This window comes from Leptonotus elevatus, chromosome 14, assembly GCF_054856555.1.
Source record: "Leptonotus elevatus isolate MCC_2025b chromosome 14, RoL_Lele_1.0, whole genome shotgun sequence".
NCBI classification, from domain to species: Eukaryota; Metazoa; Chordata; class Actinopteri; order Syngnathiformes; family Syngnathidae; genus Leptonotus; species Leptonotus elevatus.
The window spans coordinates 14,658,686-14,683,166 of NC_141252.1; the positions used below are offsets into that span (position 1 = coordinate 14,658,686).

Sequence of the window (24,481 nt, forward strand, 5' to 3'; positions counted from 1 at the left end):
AAGGAACAAAGAGTCAAATGAACTGTTATGTAACATACATACATGCAATAGGGTAGCAATGCAATTAACTATTGGAGAGCACATATCTTAAAAGGAACCCCAACTGTTATGACAAGATTGCTCTATATTATTTATTTGGTTGTTACCAACATAACGCCGCCATGTTTTGGTTTTTTTACGTCACAACGCATTCGGTGCGTAGTGACGTAGAATGGCGGCTGGCTCTCTGCCGAGCAATATATAACTCTTTGAGAACATATATCTTAAAAGGAACCCCGACTGTCATGACAAGATTGCTCTATATTATTTATTTGGTTGTTACCAACATAACTATGAGATTCATTTTTCAAAAAAACTTTTTGAGTTTAAAACATTTTATAGAAACTTAATTTGGACGTACGTCGCCATTCTTTTCTTTTTTTTTTTACGTCGCAACACATTCGGTGCGTAGTGACGTAGAATGGCGGCTGGCTCTCTGCCGAGCAATATGAAACGCCTATAAAGAAAGCAAGGTAAGCCTCCGTTAAGTTCCTAAAGGAACGATCAAAACTTTTGAATGTGACTGGTGAATGACTAGAGCATGGCGCGGGGGAGGGTGACTCTCCCGATTTCATGTTGTTTCCAGGTGAAATTACTTATTGTCTATTTTGAGAGGGGCGAGGAATAAGTGGTTCGGAAAATGGATGGATTGTCTTTGTTAAATTAAACGAGGACTGAGGAGCGAGGAGGTTTGTCAAGATTAACAAAATAAATTTGGCCAATGAGTGCGTCAACCAAGTTGTGACCGCCAGAGGGCGCCCAAGCGCTGCCCATCAGGCCAAGCAGGAGTTTCTGCAGAAGAAAACAGACCTGAGACCGGACCAACATGGCGGCCGTGTGGAGGCTTGTAAACAGAAGTGCTTTTAGCTCTGCAACAATGGGACAACAGTTCTTGTCGTTCAGCTCCGCATCGAAGGTGAGAGCACTTTCCGTGTGGATTTAATCGGCCAGCAGGTTAAAGAGGTTGTCTTTAAACTGCCGCTTTTGTGACTGACATCTATTGCAATTTTTCTCTCACTTTGAAACGAAAGGAACATTCCGTAAATGAAAGTAGAAAATAACTCTCCAACATCTGAATGTGCACTCTATATATAGACACATGCGTGGAATAAAAAACGTTTTATTACCAAATTGGAATACAGTTTGTGCTTTGATGGAAGTTCTGTCTCCCCACACTACGATAGTAATTTCTAAATGTATCTAAATGTAAAAACTGTGTACCAGTACAGTTTCCGTTGATTATATTGTACATGGATTGCTGAGTTGCACCAGTGTTCGGGGTGCCGCGGAAAGTATCCATTGCCAATACATTTTTTCAAAACGTTGTATTTTATTCATTACCAAAATATCTTTGCTATCTATTTGTGCCAATGGCGTACAACAAAGTCACAAAAAATATATATCTTACATTAACTGGCAGGAAGGTATAAACCTATCCACCTCTTGTGGTTCATACAGATAAAGATCATGGTTTTCCGCAAATATTATTTTCCAAGCAACATGTCAAAATTTGAAGGAAGTATGAGAGGGGAAGGGAAAATTCTTCACTTTTACATGGATCCTGACAGGCTCTTTTTAAAGTGATGTGTTTTTTATTTATTTATGTGTAGGCTGGCGTGAGAGCAGCTCAAACCCTCCCGGAGAGGGTAAAAATCGTGGAGGTGGGACCCAGAGATGGACTTCAGAATGAAAAGGTGGTCTATTATAGTATGTTATGTTTACCCAATGTATCTCTGTTTCAGGTTTTACTAAAAATAACAATTTTACTGTTTCCTTGCCAGACTATTGTTCCAACAGAGACCAAAATCCATTTGATAGACATGCTGTCAGAGTCAGGGCTGTCAGTAGTAGAAGCGACCAGTTTTGTGTCGCCCAAGTGGGTTCCACAAGTACGTTTGTTCTCCCTCATGCAAAATGGTGTCATGCCTGCACATGTACATAACACATTGATTTCCCTTTTGCTGTTCCCTGTTACAGATGGCGGACCAGGTTGCGGTGATGAAAGGGATCCATAAGAAACCTGGGGTGTCTTACCCGGTCCTCACCCCCAACCTCAAGGGCTTCCAAGCTGCTGTGGGTATCGAGCACACTTTCTCCGTCAGTTCCTTTGCCATACGTAGTACTTACAATTGTGTTTTGCTCCTATGACTTCATCACAGGTGAAGGCCGGCGCCTCTGAGGTTGCCATATTTGGTGCAGCGTCTGAACTGTTCAGTAAAAAGAATATAAACTGCTCAGTGGATGAAAGTTTGCGGCGCTTTGACGAGGTCGTGAAAGCGGCGAAAGATGCTGGCGTGCCTGTAAGAGGGTAAGATGGCCGGCAGCTTAAAACAAACTTTTTACATATTCAAAATTGGCTGATTTGTCATTGAACGGAAATCTTTTTGTTGTCCCTTCAGCTATGTGTCTTGTGTCCTTGGCTGCCCATATGAAGGCAAGGTTCCGCCTGAAAAAGTTGCACAAGTACGTTCTCACTTTAATCCTCACTTTAACAAGCCTTCAAATTTACATCCATTTTTCTTATGAGGGGTGAAGACACAATTTTACAAAAGTAGACATTCCAATTTCTTAAACCAAAATGTCCAAGAAGGAGTAAGCCATTTGACAAATATAGACCTGAGCTTTTCCTGTGTGCATATAACATACAGTAATACACTTAATGTTATCCTTTCAAAAAAAAAAAAATTGGTCGATTTGAACCAATTAGTTGACTAGTCCACGCTAATCACGTGTTTTTGATATCTCGCCTTCCTATTGGCCAATTTACAGAGGACTTTGGATTTTCCTGTCTTCTGCGGCTGCCTGTAACGCTCTGTGTAGCAGCTAAACGTCCAGCTAACAAGGTGACACAGTCTTCTATGTGGCTCCAAGAGTGCAAAAATTAGCTTGTTGTGAAAGAGAACTGTAATTATTCTTGCTAGCTGCAGCAATTCTGATAGCTGCTAGTCTGAAAAGATTCTTATCAGAAGCACCTCAGCACCGGCGGCGACGACCAAAGGCAGCGGCGTGAAATGAAAAGTGTTGTCTAATAACATGTTAAAATAAAAGTTTGTCATGGGTAGACGACTATGTGCTAACTATAACTTTTTATCATACTTGACTTGAGGTTTTTTTTTGGTGTTTTTTTCTTTTTTTACTTTTTGGTTTTCTGAATATCTTTTTCTGTTTCTGTCATTTAAAAAAATCTGAAAAACAGAAAAGAAAAATGGGGGGGGGGGGGAATTACTGACAAAAACTGGGATTTTTTTTTAAAAAATAAACTGGGAAAAAAATATTCAGCACCAGCTTCTGTTTTTCTGAGTATTTTTTATTTATTTATTTATTTTACCTCTGAACTCCAAGTGATTTGTTGCAGACTCGCTAATGCCGAACACTTTCCCGCATGCAATGCGCTTCTGTAAAAACTTAACTGTTTACTGTTAGCTTACTAAAATAATGCCGATCGATTGACATGCTCCATAAAATGATATCTCTTACATTGGAATGATAGTATACAGTAAAAAAGAGCATAAAACATCACCTACTGCGTTAATTACAGCACACCTTAACTGAGCCAGTAAGTCATCGAGTCGAAGGTGTTGGAGGTATGCGGGAAAGTGTCCGCCATTAGCGACTCTGTAACAAGTCACTTGGAGTTCAGAGGTAAAAAAAATAAATGAATAAAAATCCGAAAAACAAAAGCTGGTGCTCTGTTTATCTGATATTTTTTTCTGTTTTAAATACAAAAAAATCCTGTTTTTTTTCTGACAAATTTTTCGGAAGATTTTTTTTGGACAGAAAAAAAATCAGTAAAACAGAAAAAAATACAGTATTCAGAAAAACTTGTTTTTTTTATTACACAAAAAAACTAATCTCCCCCCAAAAAAGTGAATGCAATACACTTCCATACTTTAGAACCCTGACGTCAATGTACCCCGACATGTGACCGCTAACAATAAATGTCATTTCATGTGATGCTAACATAATCACGGTACCAGCTCCTACATTGCTTGTCTCTCTGCAGGTAGCAAAGCGTCTGTACTCAATGGGCTGTTATGAGATTTCCCTCGGTGACACAATTGGAGTGGGCACGCCAGGCAGCATGCAGGAAATGCTGGCAGCGGTGAGCCGCGAGGTGCCAGTCAACGCCCTGGCGGTGCACTGTCACGACACGTACGGGCAGGCCCTCGCTAATATCCTTGTGGCTTTGCAGGTTTGTTGTTTCTCATGATCTTGCTCGCACGGTTTTCCAAATAAGCGGGTTGCTTCACGCTTGTTCATTTGTCACTCCCAGTTTCTGTAAAACTGACACAAATAGCAACACGCCACTAATAAGTTATTGTCCTTCATTCAATTAGGCAGTGCGTATGAACATCAATAGTGTGAATATCAATGGCATCTGATTCCCTGCGGGGGAAAATTAAGCCGATTAAGTATCAAAATAATGACGGTACGATGCCATATTGGACATTTTTGTCCAGTCCACGTCATCACTGTGATGTGTTGCCTGTGTTAACATGGCACTGTTCATTTTGGACTTGCTTCCTGCTCTATTGTGCTATAAAAATGCCGTACGGTGTTGTCAAGTATTACCACAATTTAGATGGCAGTCCTAACCATCTCAGGTTTCAAAGAAAAAAAGAAAGAAAAAAATTGCGGAAGTGACTGAAGGATGCTGCATTTCTGAATTCTGACATACTGTAAAAACTGGTGATGGGAAAATAAAGCTTCATGAAGCATTTGTGATATTTATTTACTCCTCTAGATGGTGCTCTTGGTTTAAATCTTAAGGCGAGTGCAGTGGAAATGGATTCAATTTCCACTGCATCTTTAAACCAAGAATGCCATGTAGAGGAGTCCAAAAATATCACAAGTGTGTCATGAAGCTTTATTTGTTACTTCAAAGCTATAAACCTTTGATGAAAAATCTGCGATACAGCGGGGCTGCAAACGTTAAACGACTATTAATGGTGCTCATAAATGTATCATATAGACTCTCAGACGTACCTAAAGTTGTGACTATGGTTCATGTTTGTTATTGGTGTTTCCTGTCACGAATCTCTTTTTCCTGTAGATGGGAGTGAGTGTGGTGGACTCTTCCGTTTCTGGGTTAGGCGGTTGCCCTTACGCACAGGGTGCCTCCGGGAATGTTGCGACTGAAGATGTCGTCTACATGCTTCATGGACTTGGCATTCAAACTGTTAGTAGTTGTGTTTGTCTGCAGCGTCATTATTTTGTGTGTGGCTCACTTCAATTATCTACAATTTTAACGTGATGTTTAATGGAAAACTTAATTTGAATGTTTGTTCAATGTTTTGCCTTTTTTTCCCCCCAATCCAATAATTAATCATTAAAACGATGGTCAATTATAGGGAACATCCTGTATTTTGACAATGTTATATCAGCTAATCATCTTAATTATTACCTTAAAATGACCTCAAGCCATGTTTGTATTAAAAATTATCTTTCGTTCCCAGGGAGTGGACCTCAGCAAGCTGATGGATGCAGGAGCTTTCATTTGTCGAAGCCTTAACAAGAAAACCAGTTCGAAAGTGGCACAAGCAACCTGCAAACTGTAGGAAAGGTTCAACAGTGAGGACTTTCCCACTCTGCACTTTTCATCAGTACACACAAAGTCGAAACCAAGTGTTCTCTTGCTCCCTGTCAGGTTTTGGTTTTGGTCTGATATGTCACTAAGTGATGATGATGATGATGATGATGATGATGATGATGATGATGATGATGATGATGATGATGTGTTGGAAATATTTGACGGAATAATGATGGCATTGCTCCAACAGTGCCTTTCAATAGAGCCAGTCTTATTATACTGACTATCAAAAGAGGTGATGCCTTCCTCTGTTGTATTTTCAATGATACTAATGTGACTTGACAGGAAGTTGAGTAAAAATGTGAGTATGATGGATCCAACTCACTGTTGAAATGTTCGGTTGGTCCTGAAATCTGGATTTTTATTATTTCAGCTGGCTTTTTTTTTTCTGTGATTGTGATTTTTTTCTTTTTATGCAGAATTAAAAGTTTGTCTATTTATTTGAGAGAATGCTGTCCACATGTACATATATATCAAACTTGTGAATGATATAAATAAATACTATTTGGTCCATTTAAAAATTTTCAGTAAGTTTTTGATGCATTATAAACAGTAGAAGTTAAGATCATTTATCATGTTTAAGGACTCACAGATTTTAAGCTACCAAGTTTTTCCCTTTTTTTTTTATACCAACACTTCAGTCATTTTTTGTGAATTGTTAAAGAAGTGATTCAGTCATTGCACTCTTTTTTTCCTATGCCGCACCTTACAAGAACCTGTCCGACAGGCAAACTGAGATTCTTACTGCAAGCTTCTAACAGACAAAAATAAAACGATAACTAGCTGAGTTGCCGCTGCTCAGTTAAATGACCACGTCACTATGTGTACGGTTTATTTAATATAAGATACACAGTACAGGACAAAATTTGGACACCTCATGTAATGCATTTTCTGTATTTTCATGACTATTTACGTTGTAGATTCTCACTGAAGGCATCAAAACTATGAATTAACTCACGTGGAGTTGTGTACTTAAAAAAAAAGTGAAATAATTGAACACGTGTTTTATATTCTACCTTCTTCAAAATAGTCACTCTTTGCTCTGATGATTTTTTTTTGCACACTTTTGGAATTCCCTCGATGAGCTTCAAGAGTCGTCACCTGAAATGTTTTTCCCCCCAACAGTTTTGAAGGAGTTCCCAGAGGCGAGAACGCCGAGTGTGCAAAGCCGTAATCAGAGCAAAAGGTGGCTATTTTGAAGAAACTGGAATATAAAACATGCTTTCAGTTATTTCACCTTCTTCTTTTTTTTTGTTAAGTACATAACTCCACGTGAGTTCATTCTTAGTTTTGATGTCTTCAGTGAGATCTGCAATGTAAATAGTCATGAGAATAAAACAAACACATTGAATGAGAAGTGTGTGTCCAAACTTTTGGCCGATTATTGTACAAGATGGATGGATGGATGGATAGATAGATAGATAGATAATAAATAGACCAGAGTCATCATGTTCAATAAATTTAATATGTATAAAAATAAACAACTTGTCAAAATTACATATCTTACACAATTCTAGTGTGATTGTAGCATTAGGCAACACAGCACGAACAGCAGCATTCCTTTCGGCTGATTTAAATCAACAGTGGTCTTGGAGAAGGCGTGGTTGTTGACTGCAAAGCCCAAACAAATGCAAAATGAGAGGCTGCCTGTTCGGAAGTCATGAATGTTCCCGCTGAGGCTTTAGATAAGGAAATACATTCACTTTGTCCCGAGACGCACACCCGGCCCCAAAAAGAGAAGAAGTTAAAAACGAGTTTTGAGCCAGTTAACATACTTTCAAGTAGTTCTCAACCACAGTGGTGCGCCCACATTCCAGAATCATTACCACTTTCCACTGACTCTGCTGCTTGCACATCAGATTTACATTGAAAAGCTGGATGAAATGTACAGAGGAATGGCAAGGCTTATCTAACATCTTGAAGGATCTCCCTTCCGTCCGCTCAATAACCTTGATTGTATTCCAAAAAGAAACCCTGCTGTAGATGATATGTAAATGTTGTGGAGGTTGACATGGAAACACAAATTCAAGTTGTGGAGGCAGAGGCTCACAGCATAGTCCAGTGCTCAGTGACTCAACTTACACACACTATGATTTGGCCCATCGCGCTTGATGTGTTTTTAAGCCTGCAAATGAGTCACAGCCCAAGCACAACTGATGGTTTTCACCGGCAGTCTTTTTCTTTTTTTTTCGTTTTTGGTTTGGCTCTCAACAAGGAGTGAACAAATTTGGAGCAGAGGCCCGAATCTTGTCTTCGAACTGCACTGTGGAAAATCTGAACTCTGGCTTGTTTGCAGATTTGAAGGATGGCGGCTTATCCTCCAGGTCCGCCATGGGCGGAGGCTGCAGGCAGGTGTTGAATAGGTCGTCCATGTAGTTGTCCCGGGCCACGGGCAGGTTGAGTTTGCGCTTCTGCATCTTGTTGGCAATTCGCACGAGTCTCTTGGAGATGAGGTAAATGATCTCGCAGAAGTTGAGGACGATGCAGAGCGCAGAAGCGCCCACCATGAAGTAGGTGAAGACTTTCTTCTCGGTGGGATGTCCGATGTAGCAGTCCACCACGTTGGGGCAAGGCGACACCTCGCACTTGACCAGCCTGGGCAGGTAGAAGCTGTCGTAGACGTGGTGGAGGATGTAGAGGAAGGCCACCTCGATGCCCGTCTTGACAAAGAGGCTGATCAGGTAGGTCCACCACAGGCCGCCGTGCTTCTTGCCCGTGTTGTGGTACAGCTTGGTGGTCTCGCCGTGCTTGGCCGTGTGCTTGCGCTCGCGGTCGTCACGGTAGGCCACGTGCATGACCACCATGAAGGACGGGCAGCTGATGAATATCAGCTGCAGCGCCCACAGGCGGATGTGGGAGATGGGGAAGTAGTGGTCGTAGCAGACGTTGGCGCATCCCGGCTGCTTGGTGTTGCAGTCGAAGTCCTTCTGCTCGTCGCCCCACACCCGTTCGGCCGCCACCACGTACACCATCACTCGGAACACAAACACCACCGAGAGCCAGATGCGCCCAAAGGCTGTGGAGTATTTGTTCACCCCACTCAGGAGGGCTTGGAAAGTCTTCCAGTCCATGACTTGGGCAGTTGGGCAGATGTGTCTACGTTGAAGTTCTTATTCTTTGCAAGGTTCTGGCTTGAAGGGCAACCAGAGGACACGTTAGAATAATTAATTCAGCAAGGACCACTGCGAACATACGTTGCAACTCGGTAACATATGCTGCGTTCGAGGATGGTCGGAAGTCGGTTATATCCGAGTTGTTCTTTCCCAGTTCCGACCTGAAAGCGTTCGAGGCGAAAGTAAACAACCAAAATGGCGGATAGTGATCAATTGTTTTATATTTTGGTCCTCAAAACTCATTTTGACCACCAGCAAACTTACCTTCTCGCAATTTTGCTTCATTTATTGTTTTTATCTTATTTCACAAGCATTCCATACAGTTCAGTATTTCATCGTATCATTTCATGCAGGGAGATAGCGGCGTATTGTCACGTACGTGGAGTTACGTCGAATATTTACGAATGATCTAGTTTTATACTCGAGTAAATTGTGTTTTACCATTCACAGTTTGTGCCATTGTAGAGTGACGTCACTTGTAGTTCTTCGGTGAGCTTTTTTCCCCCCGACTTCGCAAGTGGAATTTCCGAGTTCAAAGGGGCGTTCCCGTACACTTCCTAGTTTGAACTCTGACAAGTCCAACTTCCGACCATCCTCGAATGCATCATTAATCCAACCCCATGTAGCAACAAAACAAGGGACAGCCTAAAACGCCAAAGCTTAACTCATTCATATTAGTTTCACATTTTTTTGAGTGTGACAATCTAGAATTTTTTTATTGTACATTTAGAACGGATATAAAATTTGTGATTAATCGTGAGTTAACTATTGAAGTCATGCGATGAATTACAATTAAAAAATGTAATTGTCTGATGCCTCTAATTTTTAATAATCTTTACTTTTCTTTTTTTTATTAGGGGCATCATTTTTTAAATTGTAATTAATCACATGACTTCAGTAGTTAACTCAAGATTAATCACGAATTTTATATCTGTTCTTAATGTACAATACATTTTTTTCCTAGGTTTTCATACTCTTGTTAACAATAGTGGAAAAAATGTGAAACTAATAGAAATTGTTCAAATTGATTTTTTACGTCTATAGCCGTCAATGGCAGTGAATGAGTTCATGTCTTAAAACTACTAGGGCCGGGTTAAAAAAATAAATCAAACAATCGATTTTCCTTTTCAAGCCTGAAATTGATTCATAAAACCGTGAAGCAATTAATTTAACATATCTTGTATCTCCACATTCATAAGAATTTTAAACGCCATTTTTTTGTATCTAACTATTTTCTTGAAATTTACTGTTCACATTAATTTAAAAGTATTTTCTTACATTTATGCACTTTCAGACATTTCAAAATTGTTTTCATTTATATTTACAATTATTGAATTAGAATTATGAAAATATTTTCATCTCATCCTTGCTGATGTCAATGTTTGTGTAACACTTAAGTGATTATTTTCATAAAAAAATGTAAATAAAATAATTTAACCAGTTACTGCCTTCGCAAAATTTTATTTGGAATTTTAAGTTTGTGGAGTTTTTAATCATGTCCCTGGTATTTAAGAAGAATTCATGTTCCATAATTAATCCATATTGGACTGAATTGAAGCGAATCAAATCAGAAAAAAATCTAAATCAATCTTTTGTGAATCTAAATAGAATCAATTGAGTAAATTATAATCAATACCAGCCCTATAAACTACGATCAATTGTTACCAAAATTCATTAATTCATGAGAACTCATACCCACTTAAACCTCTGAAAATGTTACAATAATCGCCCCAATAATTGAGGTTTTATGTACGTTATCGTCTTGTTTTCTACAAGCACTCATACAGAAGCTTCATGTGGCTTAATAGAAAAATGCTTAACGTCCATAAAATTCTAATATTGAGGCGATCATTGTATTTCAGAGGTTTAAGTGGGCATAAGTACATATGTCCACATTTATTTTGGAGATGATTAATCACTGTTTTCTGATGTTAAGCAGTGTTAAAGGGGAAGTCAACCCCCCAAATGTGTTCTATGCAGCCCCACTAGTCTAAATATGGTAATCTGGTTAAGATTGTGTTAGTGGAATATGAGTTAAGCAGCAAAACGGAGTCATTTTTATCAATCTCAGGGGGTGGCCATTTTGACGTAACAGTTGCTCAGGTTTCCGGTAACAACCAATCACAGCTCAGCTTCAGAAAACAGGTGAGCTGTGATTGGCCGTTGCCTGAGCCGTGAGCAACTGTGATGTTATCTTTGACAGCAAGTGGCAAAATGGCCGCCCCCTGATATGGATTTAAAAAACGGCTGGATTTTTCTTCATAACTCTTATTCCGCAAATGTAATATTAATCACAATGTCATAGTTAGACTAGTGAGGTCACATATAATATATGAAGAAATGTTTAAGGTTGGCTTCAACTTTAAGCTTTTTCTTTATAGTTAGTGAAAATGAAGGGGAAGGGCTTAACGTCCATAAAATCCAAATTATTGGGGTGATCAATGTGATATTTCCAGAGGTTGAAGTGGGCATGAGTGGCTATATACATTTTGGTGACAGTTGATCAGTTTCCTGACATTAAGCAATGTTACAAGAACATTAATAGGCTATGCTAGTCAAAACCAGCTCACCTTGAAATGAAACCCTTATTTAACCAAAAGTTAGCCTATATAACAAAAAGTTATGTGTTTTTTGTGTGTGTTGACACATAAAGTACATGTCACAGACATTAATTAGAGTGGACATTATTTAAACAAAAAATAACAACAATAACAATAACAAAGATTCAAAAACTTACATTTACATAACATCAGGTAAATTTGGCCTTCTGTTGCCGTACAGTAAATTTCATCTATGTAATTGCGTAATTTAGAATACATTTACATTACATGAGAAACGTTCATTACTCTCAGGCCTGGCATTGGAGGCACACTTAGTTTCTATTTACGTTTTTTTTTCTCAACCCCACTTTTTTTCCCTAATAACTTGACTTAAAGTCACTTTAGTCTAAGTATCTTTAACTCACACAGACAAGCCTTATATAATATTGACTTAAAGTCTAAATTCATATTTCGTAAAGTAGGCCTATAGCCCATATTCATCTAATGCTGTCACTAAAATGTATTCAGAATCCATAAACGACTCCTACTTGAACCTAACTCTCGTTTTCTTGGTCCGATCGATTCTAGTTTATAACACAGGTCGCATAAAACGTAGAAAAACGTGTAACGCAACAACAGGATTTGTGAGATTCGCGACTTTACATGGCGGACACAAACGCACCAGGGGAGGATTAAATTGAACTCTCGTCTTACCCAAAGTCGTCTCAGTCCATTTGTGGCGAAGAAGACGATCGATTAAACGTGTTGCCAGCACATTTGTTGAATATTTGACGGTCCTTTTTCGCCGTGAAACACAAAGAGCGGCAATGCGGGCAGGTAGAGGAGCGCAGGCTTGAGAAATGCGTCCGTGGGTGTGGTTAAAAAACCCAAAAAGAAGAAGACAGACTGCAGCAAGCCCAGATGTTCCTCCCTCTTCGCTCACACTCCTGTTCACAATACACAGCGCACACTTCAGACTAAGAATATTATTTAGAAGATGTTAATTACATTATGACCCTTAACACCAATTTCCACTTTTATCTTTTCAGGTTGGAAATGCTTGCGCTTAAGCAAAGGTATGTGTTTGTAATCATGTATTGTTTGCTCTCTGTGTACCAGCAACCAAAGTCTTCTTTTGTCCTGACTTGTTTCCACTTGCTTCATGCACTCACCGAGACGGACACACCCTCCAATGAATACTTTTTTCTTTTTTTTTTACCTATCCAAAAGAGCTGGCATTGAACAGCAGGTTGGTTTTGTGTTCCCTCTGTGAGTCTGGCTGTGCGTCATCAAGTTACTCACAATAGTGTATGATATTGACAATTTCGAACATCCGGGTATTTCTGATATTTCCGCGATGAAACGCAATGTAATGTTTCCTTTACCAGGAGAAAGCAAACAGCGCATTGTATTGCTTTTGCCTGTGACTAGCATACAAACCAAGTAAATTGTTGCAGTAGTCAAACGACGTCTAATCACATTTTGAAATCAAAATAATCCTCACAAATCAAATTACAATGATCCGACGGCCAATGCTTTTCACCAAATTGTCCGCCATTTTGACTCTTGACGTAAACTCGGAATTGTCATTAGGGGCATTTGGCTTTTGGATGAAACATCAAGATGACGCTTCATTTTTTAACTCAAGTCCTACTGTTGAATGATTCATCACTTTAGGAGCAGAATGGCAAATTTCACAACAGGTGTTTGATGAAAATTTCCAAGGGTATCCACTTGAGTGCGTTTTTGTGACCCATCACTGTATTTTCCTTTCCTCTTTTTTTCAGTGGAATCTTTGAGATTAGGCCCCATACATACAATTTAAAATGACATATAAATCAGATAAAAGTTTCAAGTTAAGGAGGTTTAGATAGATAGATAGATAGATAGATAGATAGATAGATAGATAGATAGATACATACATAGATAGATAGATAGATAGATAGTTGCAATTATGTCAAAGGTATATACAGTAGGTTACATTTACAATTTTGTCAAATATGAGTCCCTGGACATGTAGGCAATCGGCATAAAATGGTCCTTGTTCCTAAATGGTATAATAAATACCATTTTTTTGTGAATCCTGTCAAATTAAAGTTGAAAGTCTACAGTATAAAGGCAAAATCTTAATAACGCTTCCATTGTCCAAATACTTCTGAAGTGTGAAAAGATCACTAAACATGTCAAAAGGCAGCAAGTGTTGTCTTGTCTATGGAGCTTCATCATCATCCGTGTCATCAGTAAAGGGTAAATTAATACAATGTGCAAACTTGATTTCGTGAGCATGTCAACACTTGTACACTGGAGCTTGTTTTCAGACATGTTTATCATAATAGTCTGGTATTAATGTAGCAAAAATTACTTTTATTTGCTCACTATTCATTTCAAATTCAGTCAAGTGCCACAAAGGATTCTCTAAGCTGACAAAAACTTTCAAGCAACCCCATACATCCAAAGATGGGGGAGGACAGTGATACAATACGGAAACTGGTCCAATGTTACCAGGAAGCCTGCATGAGCGTGCCAAGACTGAAAATATTTTTACATCCTTCTCACACACTTTGAAAAAACATGGCACACTTCCTGTCTGCATAAAACATTGAGGCTTTTGAAATTGGGGGAGGAGTTGCTCAAAGGTTTCAGGTTAAGTAAACAATAATGTGCGTCCTGTCAGCCAAATGAGGAATTCTGAAAGATCAAACACCCCCCCCCCCCCCCTCAAGGTCTAGCAGCCGTGAGCTAAAACTCACAGAAGATCACCAGAAATCCAAAGTGACTTGTGACGCTTGCGCGAGCGAATACAGTCGCTTTATTACAACTAAACAAACAGTGATCTTTATATGAAGTCGAGAGAGCTTGCTTTTTGGCTCCAATTGAAGAACTGGTCTAGTCAGTCTGTTTGGACACACCTAGAGGAATGCACCAATTTATTCAACTTCTTCCAACTTGTTTCGACAAGATCAACCCACACAAAGTCACAACATGTTGAATTGGAGGAGCCAGGAAATATAAAACCAGGATGAAAAGAAGCTTACGCCGGGAAGTGAGAAGATTGTTGAGATTTTTAGCTAAACAAGTGCAAACATTTACTAGCGTTTGCTTGTATTTTTACATCAAGCGTTGAGCAATACATAAACATAGCATGTAGTGAAGTGTGAGCATTTTTGTGATATAACATTTACTTTTACACTCAGTCTCAAGCAACTTCCCAGTGCAAATAAAGAAATAATCAATCGACAGGCATAGAATTCCTACATTGGGTGGGCCTGCACGTCAGTGGGATGACTCAAACCAAGGAGCACAAAGCTCCTCCCTTTTTTCCGACTCATGGTACCAATCTGCCTAAATAACAAGGATGTTACTCCAGCCAACAGAGCGGATAAAAATGGCACAACATGAGCAGAACCCCCAAAAGTGTTTTTCTACCAACAAAGCAGGATGAGACTCAAAAAGTGGAAAACAATCTTATTTAATGAAAATAAAGACATCCTGAACATCTTAAGAGTAAAAACTTGCATCTTTCATACAAAAGTGGTGATAAATTACAAACAGTGTAAAACAGTGTAAGCAAATGTACACATATAAACATTATATGTGTAAAGTTTTGGGACACAAACACTTAGATCAGTGGTTCTTAAAATTATTAACCCCACCAGTTTCCTGTGTGAATTTTATTGAGAAGGAAAATGTTTTTTGTTTTTTCCAAATTCCAGAAATAGATATAGGATTTATTGGTTAACAAAATGAACAGGGATGGTTGCCTTTTCGTCGAATCGGACTCTCTTCAGCTTGAATTCAGTTCTTACCTTTAGTTTTCGCTAGATAGCGAGTTGTGCTGGACTATAATTGCTCAACTTGGCATTGCAAATCATGCAGTTAGGACATTGACTCCCATCACTCAACTCTATTATTTATAGGGCACTTCAAAACAACCACCATTGGGTTTTTTTTGTTTTGTTTTTTTTAAAGATGGAACCCAGGGGTAAGCAGAAACAATTAAAACAGCAGCAGCCCCAGAATTGAACCCTGTGGAACACCATACGTTCCATTTAGTGTGAATTCATATTACATATATTTGTCCGACCACTTTCTTTTTTTTGTTTCTCAACATAGTTAATATAAGCTATTACAATACTAAAGCAATTACACGACATACCATCACAAAAGCCATAAGTTGACTACTGAGCGCACTTTATTCCCTGCAGCACAGATAGGCCAAGCAATGTAGTGTGATCTCTTGCAGCCAATAATGGCCAAGTGGGGTGTGTCATCACAAATCATCGGAGTCAGGTGTGTGTCTTGACCTTTGCCAAATACCCTGGGTTCCAACCAACTCAGGTTGAAAACCACTGACTTAGATACTTCAATAATTACTCTTGGCTCACAGTCTCTGTTTTAGTTCATCAGAGGGTGTTTGATGGTGGTTAGCATGAGAGTTTCACAATTAAATTATCGTTGGGAAATCACAGATTGTTGAGCGATTAATTACAGCAACTGATGCAAAATGGAGTAAAGTACACTACTTGGGTGCAAACAGCAGTTGGTTTTATCTCAACTAGTAAATTAAATCAGCTTTGAGAAGTTGAGTAGGACAACACTAGCATAGAAACAAGGTTCTGAAAATTCAAAGATCTGGAGTCTATCGGAGCCGACTTTTTGCAGGCTACAACCTAAACTGATTGTTCATCAACTACGGAATTTAGAGTCTTCACTTAGCAAACACACATGTTTTGGGGATTTGGGAGGAAGCTGGAGAAAACCCGTGCAATCTTCACACATGAAGGCCAGGAACGAGATTCAAACCTCCAACCTCAAAACCATCAAAAGGGGAAGCCAACCTTTAACATTTCTTGACAATAATTTCTTATATATGTGACCTCACTAGTCTAAACACGACATTCTGATTAATATTACATTTGTGGAATATTAGTCATAAAGCAAAATCTAACAGTTTTTATCCATCTCATCACTGAAGATGACATCGCAGTTGCTCAGGGTTCAGGCAATAACCAATCACAGCTCACCTGTTTTCTGTAGCTGAGCTGTGATTGGTTGTTACCTGAGCAACTGTGATTTCATTTTCACTTGAAGTGGTAAAATGACCGTCTTTTGACATTAATAAAAAACGGCTGGATTTTGCTGCTTAACTCATATTCTACTGTTTCAATATTAACCAGAACAACTTACTTAAACTAGTGGGGCTGCATAGAACATATTAAGTGTCAAGAATTTTGGGAGGGGGGTTGACTTCCCCTTCACCTGATTGCTAATTTTACCCAAAGCTGATCAAGAAAATGGAAGTCCAAAGCCGTTCTCAGCTCAGTGCTTTGAAGTTCTCCCCCAACCATGTGCTTTTGATTTGCTCCCACTCTGTTTGAAGAACATCATGTATTCATTAATTTAGAAGAATTAAGATTCAGCGACGCAAAAGGAGGAGGAGAGCCCAATCTCCGATTAACTGGATTAAGAGAGGTGTCCCAAGAGATGTGTCCATGCAGTGTATGCGTGAATTGAAAAAAACTGTACAAATGGAATGAAAACATTTGTAGGTTTGGCACTAGACAGAGAGGAAAATCTTACACACAAACCACGTGGATGTGTAATGCGTGTGTCTCCAAATCACAGACTGACTCAAGTAATGGTCTCAAAGCCCGCTTCTTGACTTCCTTTGTCTCTCAAACTGCCACTAAAAACACTATCGTGACCGTCTGCCATCGCAGGGCAAGAACCTAAAAATTCCAGACAGACTGCAGATTGTCTTAAGACGACAAAAAAAAAAAGCGTCTGCCTTATGAAGTCTGTCTGAAAAAAACAAAACGATATTTCAAGATACTGCCACGCTATACGCTGGAGCAGGGGTTTGCGGCGTGTTCTTTTTGGGCATATTCAGAGCGTTTGCCTTCATCAAGTTGCTGCCACTGGTGGCCATAATGTGGCGAGTGTGATGGACGCCGGTGAAGATCTCGTAGCAGCGTTTGCCCACCAGGTAGACGATCTCTATAACGGAGAGGAGGATGCAAACCAGGCTGGTGACCACCATGAAGATGGTGAAGATTTTTTTCTCGGTGGGCCGGGCGATGAAGCAGTCCACCGTGTTGGGACACGGCTTCTGTTCGCACTTGATGAGCGAGGGGAAGTCATAGCCCTCGTAGATGTGGTAAAGGAGGTAGACGAAGGTGGTGTCCACGACGACTTTGAAGACCAGAGTCATGACGTAGGTCCACCACAGGCCGCCGCGCTTCTTGCCCGTGTTCTGGTAGAGGCGAGGGCTACTAGGGTACTTGAGGCGGTTCTTGCGCTCGCGGTCTTCCCGGTAGGCCACGTGCATCACCACCAGGAACGAGGGGCAGGTGACGAAGATGAGCTGCAAGGCCCACAGCCTCACGTGGGACACGGGGAAGAAGTGGTCGTAGCAGACGTTGTGGCAACCCGGCTGGGCCGTGTTACATTTGAAATCCTTCTGCTCGTCACCCCAAACCTTCTCGGCCGCCACCACGAACACCAGCACTCTGAAAACGAACACGATGGACAGCCATACTCGCCCGAAAGCGGTGGAGTACTTGTTGACCCCGCTCAGGAGGCCCTGGAGGAAACCCCAGTTCATGGTAAAGAACTTTTTGCTGTTTCTTTCTTCCTGCTGATGAAAGTGGAAAAGTTTAAGAAGGGGAACAAAACACTGGCACCAAAAATCCATGTCAATTTATTTTTTGTTGATCAAGAAAGCCGCATTTTCACATGTTTTATTATTAATTCATTCGATTTTTAACATTATGCCACATCTGTATGTACGTGTCTCCACGATGAATCAGAGGCCTACAGCTGAACAAGATTGGGAAACCGTGGTCTCATGTAGGCAGCCTAACTTTTTTTTTTTAAACAAAGTCACAAAATGGGTGAAAATGACACTATAACCGGGAACCGATCATAAATATTGGAAGAATCGTTCTCGAGTGGAAACACTTTCAGTCAAGTTGCGTTCACGGAACCCGTTCAGTCGTCTGTAACGTGGGTATTAAGCAAGACACGCAAATTAGCTGCTTTCAAACGTCAGCACTTGCTTAACGATCTTCACAGAAATGTTCGAAAAGACGTCAAAACCCAAACAACATTATTTTAGTAATCTGACTTGGCTACTTACAGAGCAGCGCGGCGGAGTAGAAGTCGGATGAAGCTCGCCAACAAGGGAATCTGAGCAGTTGTCAACAGGACCGACGACTGCGGGGAGGGTGGAGCTGTTCCTTTACCACGTCTTTGCAAAATGCAACCTGCCTGTCCAGGTGTGGCAGCGGCAACCATTCCAACACTGTTCGTTCATCCAAGCTACAAGACGCGTTTACTTATTTCGTGTTTTTGTTATTCCTTTTCCCCCGTAAGTCTGCAGCAATGCGCGTAGGGAGGGGGGGGAAGTAAGCAACAAGAGGTTTGAGGGGCTTTCCTAGAAAGATTGCTTTCAACTTTAAAAAACAAAAAAAACATACCGTTACGTTCACAAATTTAAGTTATGGAATAAATGCTGCCTATAAAAACAATTAATCAAATTACAAACGTGATTTTTTTATATATATATACTGTAATAGTTGTAGTAATTTAACTATAAAATATACTCTCCCCCCATGCACTCCAACACACAAACAGATGTTATGGGCACAATTGCAGTAAAATTGCTCTACCTAGTGGGGAAAGTTGGCATTTTGAGTATAAAAAGAAATTATAATTTGTGGAATTAGTTTGGAGATTAATATTTTCTTTTTTTTTATATCATAAAAACAGGTCATGGGTCAGAAAACCAGTTCTCTGGTGCCAGATGTTAGTCCCTTTTGTGCCACAGAGGTGAAAAAGTTCTCAGAAACATTTGTCATACAACTAAGCATTAGTGATTCACAGGGAAGCTAAAATCCTCAAACATTTTTCAGTTGATCAAATAATGACCAACAAAGATACATAATTGTTTTCTTTACTTTCTGCAAAGGAGTAAGAAATGTTTACTTTTTAAAATATATATTCATTTGAGTGCATTAAAAAAAATCAACAATTTTGAGGATTTTACTGTTGTTTTTTTAAACATTCTGCACATAACATGTAGCTAATCTGGTATGTAGCCACAGAGAAACAGTTGTCACTGAATATTTTTATCATGATGCACCACTGAGTCAAAATGTTGCAGTTTCTTTATTTTAAAAAAGGTGATTGAAATATTTACATAGCAAAAGATTTGGGCTCAAGGTGTAAAGGATGGCACCCTTCACACGCAAACTCAAACGAGCACATTAGGTTCGGTTTCATTTACACACATTCTCCACAGTCTGAGATGATGACTTTCTGCTTCGGCTTGCCTTCTTTTGTCCCCAGAGCCTGCACAATAAAAATTGTAGATTTTTTGTCAACAGAGAGAATGATAAAAAAATTTTTTTAATTATCAGGTGAAATTGTGATTGGTGTTCTTTAGTGCTACCTTTATAAAACAGCAGTCAATAGTATTAGTGTTTAGCATATGCACATCTCTCACACCCTCTCTCCCTCCCTCATGTCCTTTCTCGTACCTACTTATCTCATAGACCATCCGGCATCACAAAATGCTTTCATAAAAACTCTTTCCTTTTCAGTGAGCGTTCGTCATTTAGCCCTTACCTCCATTGCCCGAAGCACGTCCATCCCCTCCACCAGCTCTCCAAACACTACATGTTTGCCGTCCAGCCAGTCTGTTTTATCTGTGGTGAGGAAGAACTGGGACCCGTTGGTGTTGGTTCCAGAGTTGGCCATGGAGAGCTGCCCTGTGGTCACCAGAAACAAACTTAAGATACTTGTCCCCAGTGATGCTTAAAAAGTGTACGGTATTAATAACGAGACAACATATTCTAAGGTGAGCCCTTCACCTGGAGCGGTATGCTTGAGGACGAAGTTTTCATCATCGAACTTCTTGCCATATATGGACTTGCCACCGGTGCCGTTGTGGTTGGTGAAGTCACCTCCTTGGCACATGAACTGAGGAATGATGCGATGAAAGCTGCTCCCTTTGTAGCCAAATCCTTTTTCATGTGTGCATAAGCAGCGGAAATTGTCTGTGAAATAAATGAATCCCGTCCAGGTTAGTTTGCATTCATGATATACCATTTCAACTCAACGGCAATGTGGTTCATGGTTACATGAAAAAAAAAAAAGCCAAATATATTCATAATACAAGCAGGAAATAAAAAGCATCATTTAAAAGTGTGAATGAAGAAGCAAGAGTCATTTTGCTTTTTAGATATGATTTGTATGAATGTGCCTTCAATTGCAGTATGCAAAATGCTGATCACTCTGATTGGCTGTTAGCGAGCACATGCAAATTGTTCAGCCTCTGGGCAGAAGGAAGACCTCCAGTGGCCGATGACGTCACGTTACAGCAACTCCAATCGGACAAACATTGCGGATGCGGACATTACGCCCCATGAAATGAGAGTCTGAGGTGCTCGTTTATTATTTCCATTTGTTCGTTCAATTCAGCTGGAACCTTTGCCTCCATGTAGTAAAGAGAATCACATTCACAACTCCCGGTAGGTAAGTGAAATTTGAATTGTGTTTTGCTTTTTTTAATGAAAAAGAAATAAAGATGTACTCAAATAGGAGCTCTCTTCATCAGTAGATTATTTTGCTTTTATTACACATTTCCTATTCTATCTACCTTCCTATCTATCTATCTAACTGGTTAGACCAATTTTCAATTGTACTTGATTAATCTCTATCATTTGTTAGCATTAGACCAATGATAAAGTACACTTCGATACATCAAAAAATACAATGTGTTATTGATAATAGGAACACGTATTTTCAATATAAAAACTTCCTATGTGTTTAAATTGATTTGAGTATGTCGATAACTGTATTTATGGTGTAGCTTACACTGTACAGTCTGGGATCATTTATTTACTAGACCAAATATTAGTTCCAATATTTATTTTTAAAAAAAAATACAACTTGTTATTGATAGAAATTAAGGTTGTCAGTTTAACGCGTTAATCGAGAGCGTGCTGATGAGACGATTATTAAATTCAGCTGCACTGAAGGAGGGAGACATAGAAAACAGGCAGGATGGGGGCTCTCAAGGACCGAACATGGCCACCCCTGACCTAGATTAATTAATCACGTGCAAATTAGTGTGTTAACAAAAATAAAGCAATTGATCGCAAGTGGCAAGTCAATGACGAATCATGAGGAGTGGTCGCTGTCGCTGGATCGCTCGGGAATTTCAGACAGCCAGTCCGAACGAGGCCAGCCCACCCCAGGCTAAAAGGAGCCGTGTACTGCTCCACTGGAAGTGGCGACGCCGTTCAAGGTATAGTAAAAGCTTATAGTAAAATAATAATAATAATAATAAAAAAAAAGGCTGCTAGATGTAATGGAGTCATGACATTTTGGGCAGTAAAAGCCTGATAATTGAAATCAATAAAGGAACACCACCTGTCTTCATTTATTAGCGGCTTTATTAGCTACTCAAAACAGTGAGTAATAACCTTATTGGGCTCAAAATGACGGCTCTGGACGTTCTAGTTGTTTTAAAATTCTGGTAGTGCTAGCCTTTAAATGGCAATGACCCAGATATTGTAACTGTAGATTTTTTTAACCTCTCCTTCTAACCTCTAACTTTTCCTGATTACCAGTTTGTTAGTTTAGCTCAAAAAACACCACAGCTATTATCCATTCATCTCATGCCATCCATACACCGAATCTCAGCTTGTGGAAGTTCAGATTCAATTTTGTTCAAATTTTAGCTTATCTTTTAAAACAATGCCTGGCCTAATTGGTTTGTTGATGTGCTTGAATTTATTCTTTAGAATTTCATTTATAAAGCACACTTCAACAATAAAAATGTGGATTTCAAATCTTCTCTTTTTGGTGAATTCAGTAGATTAGTCATACACTACAATTTTGTAATGTCCTAGAATTCAAATTCTTTATTTGGGGACCTTTAGCAGATATGAGATTAAAATAGATTAATTAATTAATTAAAAATCCTGTTATTAATTAGATGACTCTTTTTTTTTTATCGCGTGACAGCACTAATACAAATATCAATCAAAAGCAGTGATCACCCACCATAGCGTTGAAACATTTGACATTATACCCCACACTTTGTAGTTAAAGATTCTCATTACAAGTTAACTTTATCAGCTATGGTTGCAAACTTTACATCTTCCTTTTAAAATATGGCAATCATAACTAAATAAATTGATTCTTGATATAAAAAAGTAACTGATTTTGGGCTAATGGGGGACAATGGCACACAAACTTGTGGCGAATATGCGCTGTAATGGATTGGTTAATACTCCATCATTTCTAACGGGAAAAGTTTCTTGAAGAAGAACCTAATTGTGTCCCGGAATGGATTGTTTATTGCAATGCACAGACCTGCTGTCATGGGAACAATGTCTGCCCGAAGGAGGAAGCGAAGTCTCCCTGCAGGCTTGTTGCCGATCTTGATGTCCATGTAGACCTGCGGATTAATTCTGCCCTTTTTAGTAGGGGGCTCAGCCTACAGAGACAAATGATACCCATCACAAGAGGCTTCCAAGCATATGTCGCGCAATTCCGCACTGTCGAAAGGAAGTCATCCAACCTCTTGTCCAGCAGTGTTGGCTGCTTCTCCCGTCGCCTCCACCTCAGCTTCTTCTAGAGTCTTCCCGGAGAACTTCTTCAGCCAGTCGTCATCCGACCACACTGAAGAAAGAGAGTAGTGTTGGTTACACGAGGCCTCGTGAAGTGTTGCGGAGCATTGGGAAAACACTCTGTTGCTCAATACAGACACCTGCTGGATCTTATACATCATTGCATTGCAGACAACTTGTACGCAATATCATTTAATTATGTTTGTATTGTATTGTATATCATACTGTATTACCTTAATATAACTTCAAAATATCTTTGAAATATAAAGTCAAATAATGTGATCATGTACTCACCTGGTCGAGAGGATCCTTCTTTAATTCTCATTGGCTTGGCAATGTTAACACGAACTGTCCGACCAAAAAGCTCAGATTCATTCTGAAACAGGTATTGAAAAACAACAAATTATCATTACATGGTGACTTATCCTTCACACATTGCTGTCCACTTCTACAATAATACAACACACTCACCATGTTATCAATAGCTGCAGCAGCATCCTGCATAACGCGACAAAGTGGCACATAAACAATGGTTATCATGAATGTTCACTAAGCACATTACGAGTATTCATCAAAAGTTAAAACTTTAGTAACGATATCACAGTTTGTATCCAAGTGTAAACTCAGACATACCTCTGCCAGCTCAAACTCAACAAATGCAAATCCCCTGTGCTTTTCTGAAAATTGAGCAAAATGATTTATTAACAGACTGTAGTTTGTTCACAACTATTGATGTGAACCAGTAGATATTGCACAGAAGATGATAGCGGAATAAGTGTACCTGTCTCATAGTCTAATGGTATTTGGATATCAGTGATGTCTCCAAAGGGGATAAAAGCAGCATGCAACACTTTCTCGTCCACTTCTTCTGCTAGCCCACCTAAAAACAAAGAGGCGGGTAAATGACGACTGCACACATTTAACAGGTTGTTGTTGTTGTTGTTGTTGTTTTAAAGTCCCTCAATTTGTCACAGAACTAGGGAATGCCCCCAAAAAGAAAAACGAGGGAATGCCCAACAACTGCGAAGCTCTGAACAAGTTTCTACGTGCTGATCCCAATCATTCGTTTTTTGTTTTAATCGCACGCAAGCCGGTTTCCATATTTTACACGCACGCTTATTCAAGGCGGCTAAATACGTTTTGTTATTACTATATTGCTGACATAAGAAGAACAACTCACCAACATACAAAACGCGTTTGGTGGCCGCCATATTGGAAGGTATCATTCAACTTTGACCCCCGCCCTGATTGGTAGATCAAAACTAAAGCCCGCCTTCGGTCTCCTTGCCTTTAATTATCATCCAACCACGTTACAGTACGTCACCGTCGTACACCCCGATCGGTTCAAAATAAAAATTACAACTAAGATGACTATAATTGTATCCCCTTTTCACCTCAATAACGAATCCAACATTTTTCTGTTTATTCACCAATCTATTTACCATTTTTCAACACTTTTCCTGGCCTAGACTGAGAACGATACATGCTGTTGCAACTTTCACGTTGTCCCATCAGGGGTCGCCACAGCCAGCAAAGCACAATGAACAAGTTTACACA

General features: G+C 39.6%; 4 protein-coding genes across 7 annotated transcripts; 1 reads left to right on the top strand and 3 right to left on the bottom strand.

Moving 5' to 3' along the window:
* The first annotated feature begins 221 nt into the window (after positions 1–221).
* Positions 222–6,314, top strand: hmgcl (3-hydroxy-3-methylglutaryl-CoA lyase). Of its 3 annotated transcripts, XM_086094582.1 has the most exons (11): positions 222–512; positions 626–728; positions 792–955; positions 1,650–1,733; positions 1,821–1,928; positions 2,017–2,112; positions 2,199–2,347; positions 2,439–2,502; positions 4,043–4,231; positions 5,093–5,218; positions 5,496–6,314. In XM_086094582.1, exons 3-11 carry the CDS (start codon positions 866–868, stop codon positions 5,595–5,597), a joined length of 1,008 nt encoding a protein of 335 aa, XP_085950708.1. In that variant the 5' UTR covers positions 222–512; positions 626–728; positions 792–865; the 3' UTR covers positions 5,598–6,314. The 3 variants fall into 3 exon arrangements, with proteins under 3 accessions (XP_085950708.1, XP_085950707.1, XP_085950706.1); XM_086094581.1 differs by having other exon boundaries at positions 222–728; XM_086094580.1 differs by having other exon boundaries at positions 626–955.
* Positions 6,315–7,075: 761 nt separating this feature from the next.
* gjb3 (gap junction protein beta 3) lies at positions 7,076–12,392 on the bottom strand. The gene is made up of 2 exons (XM_086094583.1): positions 11,997–12,392; positions 7,076–8,760 (listed from the first exon to the last, which is right to left on the bottom strand). Exon 2 carries the CDS (start codon positions 8,698–8,700, stop codon positions 7,837–7,839), a length of 864 nt encoding a protein of 287 aa, XP_085950709.1. The 5' UTR covers positions 8,701–8,760; positions 11,997–12,392; the 3' UTR covers positions 7,076–7,836.
* A 2,343-nt stretch (positions 12,393–14,735) lies between these two features.
* On the bottom strand, positions 14,736–18,587 carry gjb10 (gap junction protein beta 10). 2 transcript variants are annotated; one of them, XM_086095309.1, is made up of 2 exons: positions 18,421–18,587; positions 14,736–17,919 (listed from the first exon to the last, which is right to left on the bottom strand). In XM_086095309.1, exon 2 carries the CDS (start codon positions 17,884–17,886, stop codon positions 17,107–17,109), a length of 780 nt encoding a protein of 259 aa, XP_085951435.1. In that variant the 5' UTR covers positions 17,887–17,919; positions 18,421–18,587; the 3' UTR covers positions 14,736–17,106. The 2 variants fall into 2 exon arrangements, with proteins under 2 accessions (XP_085951435.1, XP_085951436.1); XM_086095310.1 differs by having other exon boundaries at positions 14,736–17,916; positions 18,421–18,586.
* Positions 18,588–19,432: 845 nt separating this feature from the next.
* ppie (peptidylprolyl isomerase E (cyclophilin E)) lies at positions 19,433–24,179 on the bottom strand. The gene is made up of 10 exons (XM_086094210.1): positions 24,105–24,179; positions 23,706–23,804; positions 23,558–23,601; positions 23,396–23,422; positions 23,219–23,300; positions 22,876–22,976; positions 22,668–22,791; positions 20,156–20,341; positions 19,911–20,053; positions 19,433–19,634 (listed from the first exon to the last, which is right to left on the bottom strand). The coding sequence occupies exons 1-10, from the start codon at positions 24,148–24,150 to the stop codon at positions 19,566–19,568; spliced, it is 921 nt and encodes a 306-aa protein (XP_085950336.1). The 5' UTR covers positions 24,151–24,179; the 3' UTR covers positions 19,433–19,565.
* Positions 24,180–24,481: the final 302 nt, after the last annotated feature.

Excerpts from the sequence above, each read along its gene's own strand:
- hmgcl (XM_086094581.1), top strand. The coding sequence starts at position 866 with ATGGCGGCCGTGTGGAGGCTTGTAAACAGAAGTGCTTTTAGCTCTGCA. Across the intron at positions 1,734-1,820 it reads ATGGACTTCAGAATGAAAAG|ACTATTGTTCCAACAGAGAC; the intron begins GTGGTCTATTAT and ends TTTCCTTGCCAG. Across the intron at positions 4,232-5,092 it reads ATATCCTTGTGGCTTTGCAG|ATGGGAGTGAGTGTGGTGGA; the intron begins GTTTGTTGTTTC and ends TTTTTCCTGTAG.
- gjb3 (XM_086094583.1), bottom strand. The coding sequence starts at position 8,700 with ATGGACTGGAAGACTTTCCAAGCCCTCCTGAGTGGGGTGAACAAATAC.
- gjb10 (XM_086095309.1), bottom strand. The coding sequence starts at position 17,886 with ATGAACTGGGGTTTCCTCCAGGGCCTCCTGAGCGGGGTCAACAAGTAC.
- ppie (XM_086094210.1), bottom strand. The coding sequence starts at position 24,150 with ATGATACCTTCCAATATGGCGGCCACCAAACGCGTTTTGTATGTTG. Across the intron at positions 22,792-22,875 it reads CCAACACTGCTGGACAAGAG|GCTGAGCCCCCTACTAAAAA; the intron begins GTTGGATGACTT and ends TTGTCTCTGTAG. Across the intron at positions 19,635-19,910 it reads ACGTGCTTCGGGCAATGGAG|GCTCTGGGGACAAAAGAAGG; the intron begins GTAAGGGCTAAA and ends TTTATTGTGCAG.